Source organism: Stegodyphus dumicola, chromosome X1 (assembly GCF_044657685.1).
Source record: "Stegodyphus dumicola isolate Sdum_Otavi_A_Nest chromosome X1, ASM4465768v1".
Classification (NCBI taxonomy): domain Eukaryota; kingdom Metazoa; phylum Arthropoda; class Arachnida; order Araneae; family Eresidae; genus Stegodyphus; species Stegodyphus dumicola.
In genome coordinates this window covers 176,380,772-176,394,910 of record NC_140780.1, presented here as the reverse complement: position 1 = coordinate 176,394,910, position 14,139 = coordinate 176,380,772, and the positions used below count along the sequence as shown (strand labels likewise).

At 32.9% G+C, this 14,139-nt stretch overlaps 1 protein-coding gene across 5 annotated transcripts in view; it reads right to left on the bottom strand.

Annotated features, from left to right (window-relative positions):
* The window catches only part of LOC118198324 (uncharacterized), a 408,445-nt gene that overhangs the window by 186,913 nt on the left and 207,393 nt on the right, over window positions 1–14,139 (bottom strand). For all 5 annotated transcript variants that reach the window (XM_085808315.1, XM_085808318.1, XM_085808319.1 and 2 more), the window contains one exon: window positions 11,054–11,097. In XM_085808315.1, coding sequence (XP_085664441.1) covers window positions 11,054–11,097 — 44 coding nt within the window. The remainder of the gene's footprint in view (window positions 1–11,053; window positions 11,098–14,139) is intronic.

The following is a 14,139-nucleotide window of genomic DNA, read 5'->3' as shown; positions in this document are numbered from 1 at the left end:
TAAATGAATATTTGCTTGGACTGATTCTTGAGTTGCACTGTCGTGAATACATTCAGAACAGGAAAGTGACAAAGTCAAAAGCAATATCTGAAGCGCAATGAAATTTTGTACGTAGAAAGGAAAACCTTGCTGTCGTGAGCACACGAGGAGTTTTGCCTTTAGTAATTTTTAACTGCGATCTAAGTTTCAATGGTCCTGAGTTTTAAAGAGAACTTTCAGCTGAAGACATATTCAACCAAGAGATCCAGAGTTTGCCAAATGAATTACTGAAGGAAGAAAGAAAATCAGTAAAAATAGACACAGGAATTCATTGAAGTTTGACAGCATGTTTAGCAGATATTCTTCTTAGACAAGACTGAAATGCATATTTTCTTCGAGTTTCAGATTTAGAACAAATTGCTACAGATCTCCGGAGAACAGAAAAAAAGTTTACTTAACTGCATGACACTGAGAGGGTAACAGTGAAATACTTGCAGCAGTTATACTTTTCCAGTGAATTAAACAATATTCTGGCAGACAGATGTTGAATTCTCTGGACCCTTTAAAGTTAAAATATTTTAAGAAGTGAAGAAAAGTTTATATGAAATGTAACATTTGTGTCTTCATATGCTTCAAAGCAAAAGCAGTCCACCAAAGGCCTTTTTAGCATGCCTAAAGGCATTAATTTCCTGTATAGGCCACTGGAAATCCACAGTTATTGTGATACAAACTTTCGGGAGCTTCCTGAAGCAATTGTCACACTTTGAAGAATGAAACAATCTACAGTCTACTTTCCTACCTTCTGAAAATATCAAATGGTTATTCAATCCACATTCAGGCCCCTCATTTAAGTACTTTTTGGGAGGCTAGGGAGAAATTCCTCAAATTTCATCTAAAACGTATAGCAGACAATGAAACCCTTTTGTATGAAGAACTTGCAGCAACAGTAACACAGATTGAAGCCTGCCTAAATCAAAGATGCATTATTTTAGTTTAAATATCACACTGAATAACAATCAAAAACAAAGTCCAACATTAAGAATAAGTTTAAAAAAATTTTTAGAATACAGTACAAAGTCTGTAATCCGGACTCGTCGGGACTTCGGCGATTCCGGATTATACAGGGTTGCCACTCAAACAGGAGAATGAAATTCCCTGACTTTTCCAGGTTTTCCAGGTATGTTTCGAGAAAATTCCAGTCTATCCGCATAATGTACGCTGGCTGTGCTAGTATATTAATTATGGTATTACGTGTATTGTGTAGCAAATTAATTATTCAATAAATCTCAGAGGACATTTATTCTTAATTATTCTTGGTACACTTTGTTTACTTTTCCACTTAAGAAACTAAATAAAATTTAAGATATATGCATTGGATAACAATTGTATGTTTTATTTAATTATTACTCATGATCATCACCAGTTCAACACGAGGCTAATCCAGTTCTTATAAATCACAACGCAATGCTAAATAGATAGGTTAGATTTTAAGTAAATTTAATTTGTGTGAGGAGTCTTCTTAAAAGGCACCTTAACACTTGAAAACACAAATATAATTAAAATAGAAGTTGTTTTCTATACTGAAGATTGAGATTAGAATCTGCCCAATCTGGAATAAAATAAGGCTTTTTTTGCAGACATTCTGCAGCTAACGAAAGAAAGAAATCTATTTAATGATACTTTTTTAATAAATTGAGGTATTTTATATTTATTTCGCAGCATACACAAGGAAAAAATATCTGCATTAAATTTTGTGATGGTATGTCATCATACTGCTAGAATTAATTTCAGGATTATGCCAGAGAAAATTTCCTGAAATTTGGAAATATTATTTACTAATGATAAATAAATTTAGAGGGAAAAAGCAACATTAAATGATATGAATAACATAAACATAAAGATAATTACTTAAAAATTGAATTAGAATAATCAACGATATTTTAGCGAATATAGTTATGTTACATGGTTAGCCTAGATGACCGATTAGTATTTTTTTTATTTTACTGCAAAATGACAAGTTATTTATTAAAAAGAAAAGAAAAAAAAAAAAGGTTGAAAAAGATTTTGTGGTAAAATCCTAGTATACAGTACGGCCTTCAAACGAATTTGAAAATTGTCGCCATGAACAAAATGACCCATTTACTGCTCATCATCATGTTGCGAAATCCCACTGTACCATACATGGAGATTATTCTAACCAAAGAACGTCTATGTAAAGAAGAAAAGGTTCCATACACGTAAATGCTATTACGCTGCTAGAAAGGAGGGAAAATTTTGCCAAGGGATTTGGCAACGGAACCTGGCGGCCAGAATTTCCCTCTCCGCGATGTGTACAGGAAATTGAGAAACACGTATTAAAAAGAAACGTTCTTTGACATACAAGAAAACTACGAAAATCCGTTTTTAAATTATTGCGAAAAATCCAAGAAGAAACGTTTTATCAAAGAACATTTTTCTTAGTTTCCCCCCCCCTCAAAATAACTAATCCATGAATTAATTTACTTGCGCCAAAAAATATTTTCTTTTCCTTTAGAGTTTAAATAAATTTTAAACGATATTCATTTTATGAACTCTTGATAACGTGACCTTCGAACTTCGACACCAATTTCGAGCTTTGGCGACAGATATATATCGCGCATGCACAGCTGTTTCCCTCTATGATGGAACGGAACCACCTCTGTTGCAGAGAGGTTTTCCTTCTTTACAATACATATTCTTTGATTCTAACCTTCATGGTACCGTATACTAGGATTAAACCTATTTTGTTTTATACGAGAACAGGTACTTTCTTTAGTTCATGCACTGCATATGCGATTCTCGAGGTTACTGGAAACCAAAAGTGCGGGAAACTTGCTTCGCCTTTCTAAGGCCCATATCACACGACGTTTGTTTCACTCGAACGAACAACTGTTTCAGACAATTATTTTCACTAGTTTACTATTAAAAGAAAAAGACATGCGACTTTTTCCTTCCTTTCCAAAAAAAATTGCAAGTTGTTCGTTTTCAGCAATTCAGCTATCAGCTTCGAATGCTATCACCTTGTTTGTAATGGGGAACCAGTTTCCCCTGTGTTAACTCCAAAGCGATCTATGGTGATTGGCTGTTGTAACAAAGCAGAAAAATTGTTCCAAACAGTAGTTATTCTGAAACAAACAGCCGTGTGATAGTAGCCTCAAAGACAATCAAATTGGAGCTGCGAAAATTGGCTCTATGCCAGCTGCTCGAATGACACTCACGTGATACACAATTCGCCACAAAAGTGATCTCTTCCGACGTCGGCACAAAACTTGCCCTTTTTGGCGAGATCGTTGTATGAAATTCTCTGACTTTTCCAGATTTTGACTAAAACACTTAAATTCCCTGACTTTTCCCTGAATTTTTTGGTCAATTTCCGAATTCCCTGACTTTTTCCGGTTTTCCAGCTAGCGTGGCAACCCTGATTATAGATCATCAATTTAAATCTAGTAAGATGGCATGCAGAAATTATACAATTAAAAATATGAACCCGTAATTTATGAAATAAAGAGCAATTATGATCTAAAGGGTATCAAAATTTAGAAAAAAAAAAAAAAAAAAGCTTAATATTTATTTGTTTACTTTATTAAACATTTCTATTAATGTAAGTTGTTTAGGTTGCTTCGTTTTTTGTGCTAATGCTTTCTCTTTAATTCTATTAAACAGACATAATTTCTTGTTCAGTTACAAAGTTCCACTGCTCAAGTCCTGTAACTGCTGTGTCGAGAATACCGACTAACTTCTCAATCGAAATTTTTTCGTTTTCAATAACATTCTCTGTTACTCTGTAATAGTTTCGATAGTTTTTGAACTACCTTCTTCAGCTGCTAAGTGCAAATGAACCAAATAAAGGGTGAAGAAAGATAAGGATAGAGATAACATAAGTTGGACAGAAGTTAAGGTACTGCCACCATCTATTGATGAAAAGTTATAGTTCCATGCTTAAGACTCCATTCCGAATATGAGTTCCTGGGGTATTTACAGGATTTCTTGTCAATGTGGTTTACTGTAATTTCCGGAAGAAACGCCGCAGCGTTTACGTGTTTAAAACTTAAATTTTCAGTGCGTGCGGCGTTTCTACCCATGTGGCATTTAGGTGCACTAAAAATAAAATATTTCCTATGATGGTCATTGTACATAGTTTGGATGGCCTTGTCATTGTGCATAGATTAGTACTGTTCCCACACAAAAGACCACTCAGTTGCTTTCTGCGAACGTTATTTTGTTTACGTTCTTTCCCTTGAACAGACCCTACATGCCTTATTCACCCTAAACGAGATCTCAGAACAATAACATTCTTCCCCCTTTCAAATCAACATTCCCATCAGTTTGAATAGTCTCTCTCCTCTGCCATTCGATGAATCTTCCAGGACCCATCCTCTTTCCACCCCTGCCTTTTCTGCAATTTTTTTCAAAGGCGGACACGACTCCACCTGCCTCGCAATAACGAACTCTGATGTATTTCCCCTTCAGCATGAATGGATTTTTCTTGGTATTCTGCCAAATACAGATCCCATCAGTTAGGGTACAAGTACTTGTTGGATAGTTTTTAATTAGGGAGTGGAAAATTTTTGAAAATGTCTTTAAACGGCACAGAAGCTATACATTTCTTACCTTTAATTTATTTTTGAGTTATGGTTTCATTTCATGCATTTTTCTTAACTGGTATGTTATATATCAGGACTTAGGTTCAGTTTTTGCATCTATATGGCCCATGACGATGTCATGCGCAATTTAATCTATTGCGGCGTTTCTGTGTAATTTTAATTTTTTTCCCGCCATTTTTCTCGAGTGTGGCGTTTACGCTTATGCGGCCTTTCTTCCGGAAATTACGGTAATTGATATTGGTCAAACAAAAAGAGCCTTAATATTTCATGTTAAAGAACATGAGGCATATGTTAGGAAAATGGAAACACAGAAATCCGCTGTTGCTCAGCACTGTTGGAATGAAAATCACATGTTCCATTTTTCCGCAGCCAAAATTATTCAGTAAACATCTTTCACTGGTGAATTAGATTTTTTAAAAGCGTTTCACATTAAAAAAAAAAAAAAACTGTTCTAGTTAATGACCCCAATTGCGGTCCATCTTTACCTTCAGTCTTTAAAGAAATTTTGTTTTAGTTTTTCTTGTTTCATCAATAGATGACACCAGTAGCTTAATTTCAGTCCAACTTTTCTTATCTCTGTCCTTATCTTATCTTTCTTCACCCTTTATATGGTTCATTTGCACTTAGCAGCTGAAGAAGGTAGTTCAAAAACTATCAAAACTAGCACTGTAAAAAGTTTTTAAAAATTTATGCTGATTCTTAATGTTGGACTTTGTTTTTGATCACAGATACATTGTTCAATAACACAGATACATTGTTCAATAATCCTAATAATCTTTCTGTTCTTATTCTTGGGTACTTTAGTATGGGGAAGGCACCCACACTAGTGCCTGGACAAAATCACTGCAGTGATAACATCAATAAATTGGACAAATACAGAAGTGTACAACAAATGTAGCAAAGCTATTAGAAGAACTGATTTCTGAATACTTGCCAACACTCAAACCCCAGCCTAAATGGCACACGACTACAAAAAATCCTAATGCAGGATGCATTGATTAAGGATGAAAATCTATCCCTATGCAGTGCAGTAGGGTAATGTTATAAAGAAAATAAAGTGTGTGTAGTTGATATACAAACTGAAAATTAAATATTGAAATATCTAAAAGCAAAAGTTTGCTTCTTCCAAACCTCTTCGTTTAAAACAATTAAAAACTTCAAATTAGGCACTTCTGAACTTAAAATTTTGGACTTGTCAACTAAAATTTGCCTAGTTAAGTTCAATTTAGTAAAATTATATATCATTATCAATTCTTTTATCAGGAACTTTAATTATGAGCACTTACAGGTCCATTTTTGTTTCTGCATTTACTATAAAATGAAGCAACTACATTCTAGCATATGTTTTACTTCATGTTGTAGAGACATTAGGATTTTTTTGAAAGCAAGAGAGATGAAAACTTAGCAACCGCCTTCGCCGGGAATCGAACCACGGACCTCTGGAATACCGGCTCAGTGTGCTACCGTTACACCACGAAGACACGCTACCGAAGTGGGAGAAATACCTATTATACTCCCCTTCTTAAAGGGCGACTAAGATTTTTGGGGACCTAGTCACCAAATCCTGGGTGCGTGGAATCATCATCCACAACCCATTTTAGTTCAGGCGCCACTTGTAGAGACATTAGAATTTTTTTAAAGCAAGAGAGATGAAAAATTAGCAAACGCCTTCACCGGGAATCGAACCACGGAAATCTGAAATACTGGCTCTGCGTGCTACCGCTACACCACAAAGGCATGCTAGGGAAGTGGGAGGAATACCTTATAATGTATGTTTTCATTTATGTTAATTTCACATGCTAATAGCTTCACTTAAACTTTACCTTGGTATTTGAAAGGTGGTGGTGATATGTACTCTAACATACCACCACCCTACATACCCATAACCGGGATAACAAAAAGTGTTATCCTGATTATTCACATTTAAAAGGCAGACTTTGTTTTTTTTTATCACGGAGTTACCAGTAGGCACCTTTACATCCAGAAAACTGCACAGAAAAAGTCTTTGACATTCGCATTGACGTTGACCATGAAGTTAGTGGCCAGAGTGTTCCTCACTTCATGCTATGAAGGCCGTGGCCTCACATTAAGCAGCAATACACCAGAATATCGATTTAGAATATTAAAGAACTAGCACCTACATATAACTTCTTTTATGTTCCTAAGAACTATACTCCTTATACTAAAATCAAAGGACTGAAAATAAATAAGGTAATATATATACCCCCAAATGCATACCAGTTTTGCAGCTTCTAGATCTTAAAATTATTTTGAAATTCAAATTTCATTTTCAGAAGCTCCGTTCAAAGAACAGATCAAGAATTTTGGGTATTGACGCCATTCAATAAATTTTTAACAGCTGGAGATTGCTAGAAATGTGCTGGACAAATGTTGCAAGCTAGTTGAAAACAGTATTCTGCACGTGCAGTACTTGGAGTTGGAAGCAAAATGCAGAAAAACCATACAAATGGATGGAAACTCTTACTTTAACAAAAATAATGTGCCTTGTTCATCCAAAGAATTAACCAAAATTATAGTGATAACTATAATTTTGGTTAATTAAGGTATTAGCACTGTGACAATGAAACTTTCAAAAGTGGCTACAAAGAAATTTTCAGAAAAACATGAACAAAAGAAGACAGATTTGGAGTGTGGGAACGTCATTAAAAGTATTTAAACTGAGGGGGGTAATCATAATGAAAGATCAATGAAATTCAGTCTGATTCAGTCTCCTTTGAGGAATTGGTTAATGAAGAAATTAGAGCAGTTTAAGGTTGATTTCCCGCACTGAAATGCCATTCAATATTTTTTTGCAGTTAGCTACTCTTAATTTATAACTTTGTTATACTTGATGTGCTGAAAAAAATTTCATATTAACTGATACATTTTCTAGCATTAAAAATACATTGCCGAAATTCTCATATAGTTTTATTAATTTAGAATTATTATTCAATAATGCATACAAAAAACGTAATACATTGTACAAAAAAGTTATTGTTAATTTATACAAATAAAGTTACAAGTTGGCCATGTACTTATACTGAAGCCTGCAATCATTTAATAAAATGTGGATTCTGTAAGATTCTCTACATAATACTTCTTTTTTTTTTAAAAAAAAAAAAGATTGATTACAACTTTTTAATAAAAATTTGATGTTGCTTAATGCTCTGAGCGCCATGAGCGGCTTTATCTGGTGATGAGATTTTTTTGCTACTAATTATATATTACCTTATAATTTAAGATATTTTGCTTTCTTACTTTCTTTAATAATATAAATGCCATATTAATGAATGTAAGTTTATGAAAATAAAGACTAAAATAGGTAAATATAATTATTTAGCTAATAAAGGCTCTTTGCATACAGGTCTTCATGACAAATCCAAAAGCCGGACTGCTCAGAGGGTTAATCTATTAAAACTGGAAATTTTTTTTCTAAAGCAGTATTTAACTTATGTACAAATCGACACATTTAGTTCTACAATTCATGGAAGACCTTTAAATATGTTCTCAGACTTTAAATTTACATAGCTCAATCAGTTTTCATTGTAAGGTAGTCGCACGTTTGACACTTTTTTTTTATGGTGAGTATAAGATTTTCCTGAAAATAACGGACTGTTGGCACTATAGAAAAAATTTTTATTTTTATAAAAATGATTTTAAAAAAAAATTTTAATTGTAACTCGAACTCTCTAGCTACAACCAACAGTTGCGAAAAGAAAGATCACATACCGACATATGTGGACACAGTGTGGGCTATTTTATTTTGAAATTTTATTTGAATATTTTAAAGCATTATTTTCGTTCTTAACAAAAATCAACAAACAAAATTTTGTTTAATTCCACCCCCCAAAAAAATTATCAATTTTCGCAGATACTCAGTCATTCCAGATAACAGGTCATTTTTTCTATATCTCCATAGTGATTTCTATTGAGGTTTGACTGTACAGTTGATTTTCAACATGTGAACTTCCAACTTTGCTCACAGAAAATGTTTGACTGGATTAAATATTTTAATCAGAAGTGCAGAACAAATTTAGGTCAAACAAAATCTAGTCATGGGTTATCAAAAACAGTAGTGTGAATTATACTAGATAAGTAAAACTCTACTGCATGGGTTCCCCAACTCTTTTTTTTTGTGTGTGTGTGTGGGGGGGTCATGCTTTCGTACTGCCAAAAATGAAATTTCCCTTGTCCATAATAATAATAATATTACCTACCTATAAGCGTGGTAAGAACACAAAACATAATTTATAAAGATTTTGTTATAGAAATAATGCTGTTTCACACTCATATGGTAAGGAAAAGAAAATAAATCAATGAGACATACATATAACAATATTTTCAATTCTTGGTTAACTAAAAGGAAATGTGCAAAGTAAATCACTGCCAATATTCAGCTTGCACTTATAGTCTTTCTTATTGCTACAATTCCTGAAAATGCACTTTCACACTCAGAAGTGTTTGAAAATGGCAAGTGCAGTAGGCAGTGCTTGCTCTGCTATGCTGGGATAATCTAACTTATTGTTAGATTAGATAGATCTAATTTCTTGTCCAGTTACAAAGTTCTAGTGTTCAAGTGCTGTAACTGTTGTGTTGAGAACTACGACTAACTTGTCAATTATAATTTGTTTCATTTTCAATAACCTCTCAGTCACTTTCTTCACTATCGGTAGTGGTATTTTCCCAATTTAGATCATACAGCATATTTAGTCGTCCGTTAATTGATTGATGATTGGGGTACCGTTATCGCAATGAAAAACTTCTGTTATATCATCTTCATTTATTATCACTTTTCCACATTTCTTTACAAAATCCATTAATTGGAAAATCTCACATTTAGCTTCTGATATCCGAAAACCTTCAAAATTTGCTGATATCATCTTCATCAGACTCACCATCAAATATAGCAGCTAGCTATAAAATAAGTCAAGAATTTTTTAAAGTACCTGGAGATACATCCTCCCATAACCTTGCGATGTTCCAGACAGCAAATTTTATGCTAAAATATTAAAAAAATTCTTGAATAGTCTTATTGTTATTTAAGAAATTTAACGAAAACTTTAGGAATTTCGATTACGAAAAGTTTACACGTATGCTTTCCTGCAGCATTTGTGCATGTTAAAATTGTTAGTCTCGCTTTGGAATCTTTGACACCAGTTGGAGCCCCTTTTGTAGATAATGCCGAGGTATTTCATAGTACATATTGCCAGAAAAGACCAGTTTCATCAGCATTGTAAATTTGTTGAGATAACTTTTCACTATCAGTGAGTTCAGCAAATTCATCTGCAAATAGTTCAGTAGCTTCAGTATCAGCTATCCCGATATTGGCGAAGAAAGACAAGTTGTTTTGCTACTACATTATATCTTGCATCTATCATGCACTGAGACAATTAACCCTGAATTGTATTATATTATTTATTTATGATATTTATGTATATTTCTTGCACATACTTATCCGAGTCCTGAATAAATAAATTCCCACATATACTTTAAGCTTATCGAGGGCCCGTGTTGGACTGATGCAGTCTCTGGGGGTCCTAACAAGCGCCTCCCTAAGTTTTAAATTTTTGTTGCCCCTAAATTTTGCGTCCCAGTGCCTTCACTAAATTTTAAAAATTTTGCCATCCCTTAATTTTGTTGCTCGGTGCTCCTCTAAATTCCAACAATTTAGTCTTCCTTAAATTCTACTGCCCAGTGCTGCCACACAAGCTCTGGTGCCGGTTCTGGATTCATATGAAGAACAAATCAGTTATTCTTAATTCAAATAGCACTAAATGTAATCTTTGAGTATCATTAACAAAATCTATTTTTGGCATAGGGAAATAAACTTTTGTTAAATTTAGCCTTGCCAATATTTCTTAGTTCATTTAACTTAATCACTACCAAGCGTAATGCCAAAATAAAAGTTCACCGTACTCTTTGTTATCTAAAAAAAATTTTTAGGCATCTTTGCATGAGTCATTACACAAGTTGTCATGTGCTTGCAGTGATGAAAGCCAAATAGAATAAACAACGATTTGCCAGGTCGGCATCAGAGATATAAAATTTTAGTTCGTGTAAAATCAACAATCTATATAAAATGTTTCGGTTTGAGACATATGCCAAGCAGATACATAGCTATGGAGTCAAATTATTGATAACACAAATTTATGCTAAAATGTTTGGTTTCTTCAATAATGAGGTATTTTATTTAGTACTCAAGTAATTAAGAATAGGGAATGTCCACATTTTTTATTATATGGGGAAAATCAAATGTCTAAATGAATAAATTTTAGATCATTCACGATAATGGATGTCCAGATCTCTGACTTTGTAGTGCACTTCGAAAATACAAGCTGAGAAAGTGTTTGAAGTTTCTGAATTTTTTTAATATTATCCCCTTTATAAAATTCAAACAAAGTCAATTATAATAAAGTTAAATACTATATAATAATACCAAAAATTTACCTTACCTATTTGACAATTGAAACTCCTGATTTTCTTCAAGCGATGGAATCTAATAAAATTTAGGAAATTCCTTTATTACATAATGCTATCTCCAAACACCTTATTTAAAAAATGACAAAATATTTAATACCTAAATGAAGTTTGTTATATGTGATACCATAAAACAGCTTTCAAATAACACACCACCTTTCAAACATCCTAAAACATATCATTTATTCATTCACATCACAATGACTGTTAATTATGCTATTGAAAACATGGCTGCTACATTATTCTGAACCAAAACTTCTAATGTTATTTTTCTTGCAGGCAAAACAACATAGTTAACAAAATTTATTCACTCAACGAGTTTTAGAAAGAGGTGATGTTCGGATTTAAGGCCCGTTTCCACTACTGCGTATCACTTTTGCCAATCAGTGAGCGGATTCACTTTAATTGACATCTGAAATTCGGTTGATGTGCATTGACGGACGACGGACTGATGAAGATCAACTATGTTCAACTTCTATCCGCATGTGTGCAGATGCATTGGGGTCACGTGGTAAAAAAGGAGCAATCAGGTGTTGTCCCCAAACACTAGTGGCTGCAGAAGTAGCGATGAACGTTGGCTCAGGGAAGAATGTTTCGCTAAAAAATACTTATATCTGAATTAATGTTATAACGAGAAATCTGCGTGCTGAAAAAGACAGCAATCAGCTAAATTAAGTTAAAGAAAAGATACGAAAAATAAGATAACTCCAACTACAGTACTAGTTCGCAGAGAGCAGTGATTACTGTCAAGAAAATCAGGTGCAAAAAATATAATTCCAAGTCCATGAAATAGCAAAATTTGTCCTGACAATTATTTCCTCATTCTGCATACACATTATCTTTAATAAAATGAATGTCTGACTCTATCAAACTGCTATTTAAAATCAGATAAGGCATTAAAAAGACTTTTTTTAAACTGGTAAAAACTAATAACGTTAATTATAAATTAAATTTGATAGTCTTTTAAAATCCCACTGCATTAAAGCGCATGTTAAATTTGTATTTCTCTATTTATAAATATACTCTTTTGGCTAACATACATTTGTAAGCACAAGGAATATATTTTTAGCAGACCGTTTAACTTCAGTCAGAACGCCACTTTAAAAAATAATGTTTTTTGTACGAAATGTCCTAGAAGTTGAAGAATAAACTCGGGAGAATTTTTTAGATGATAGCACACTGAAATAGGACCGAAAAATTTAGTTTTAAGAATACATTTACTTGATGGTGTGGATAAGCCAAAATTGCTAATCACATCAGTGTGGTGATAGCGTAGTGGTAAAGCTGAGGGTAGCGAAATTTGACTTTTGGGGATCCTGAGTTTGAATATCTTACTCTTTTTCAACCCTGTTTGCAACTTACTTAGCTCTGTGTTCCAATTTGTTCTATATTTGTGTTTTCAAATTTATTTCTATTATTATGTTCATTAAATATAATGTTTTATTTATGCTCTTATTTATTTAAATTTTCCCCTCAAGAATTTATTTTGAGTTATAATATAATACGGATTTAAAGCATACTCCCCGTATATATATATATATATATATGCGAAATGTATTTTCTCATACATTATTTGTGTTGTGCAGTTGGGGAAATAGGAATGAGACAAATTTTGGAATATAAAGTGATACGTTTATTTTAGCATCCATCTCACAAGCGTTCCTCTCTACGAGGAGAAACCCTATTTATAGATATGTGTGCATCATGGTGCTCATCCAACGAGCGATATTAATTGAAATCACGAGGTGACGCTATCTTCTCATCAGGAGTTTGGCGATTTGGCGGGCACCAACATGCTAATATAATTTGTAATAAAGAAAGGATTTTGCTAAAATTTAGGAACAGGGATGCAATTTAGGTCAAGACATTATTAAGCAATATGATTCGAATTCAATTTAATCAATGGAGTTAAAAATATCATTACATATATATATACATAAAAATATTTTTTTGTTTCACTTTTATGTGAATGTACATATATGTGATGAGACTTTGGGATGTTTCCAGCTCTTAACTTTCAATACCAATCAACATGAGACAATATTAACATCCTGAACATTTTTAATAAAAGATTTTTTAAAAAAATTTATCAGAATGAATTAAATATTTCCATTTTATTTACCTTAGGTATGTATACATATATAAAGAGAAAAAAGCTTATCTTTAAAACTTCTTTCTATAAAAAGCTATGAATTTAAAATGTATAAATAAAAAAAATATTTTATGGAATTATGCATAAAATATAACTGCACATTGTGCATTTTAAAATAAACAAGATTTCTAATAAATTATCCAGCTATTACACTGAAGAAATTGATCCAAAATTTTATATACTCTCTGTTTTGTCCCATTTGTGCGTATTTTAAAAATATACAATCTCACATAGCAGTCAGCGGTAAAGAAGTATAGTAAATTTTGTATAAATATTGTGAACTTTTCTTTACAGTTGCTCTGTATTTTTAAGGTACCAGCTATTTTTAAATGTGTTTAACATTTTTGTTTTGCAATAACAGTACATTTTAGCTTTAATTATATATTATTTTGCTAATATTTAAGGCTTCTAGAAACGTAAGGAAATTTTTAAATTTACTTCCCCTTTTATGCAATTAGAGATGTTAATAATATACATTATAACCTTATCTAAAAATTGCTAACGTGCTTTACTTTTACAGTTAATAAGCAGAAATAAAAATTTCCAATAACATCGAATTTAAGTATCTTAAGAGTCTGAATCCCGTACGTTAAATCAGAGACATCTGGTGGCAATGAATGCAATTGACCACCGAACTTCTGTAAGAGTAAATCCAAGGCAATAGTGTAAAAGGTCGTCTGTTAGCATAATGCGTTTCTCCCAATACCCTACACATTGGTAACACTCTAATGTAAACGGGGCTTTATTAGAATATGGCGAAGTCTGCTAGGGCTTTCTGGTTTAGTGAAAAAAGGATGCCGTCATAAAGAACTTTTGTTACACAAGGAGAAAATGCCCATACAGATAGCCCATTTACTTGGATTTTCACCCAGGCTAAAGAAACAGTGTTTAGCATCTTGTTTGTTTGGA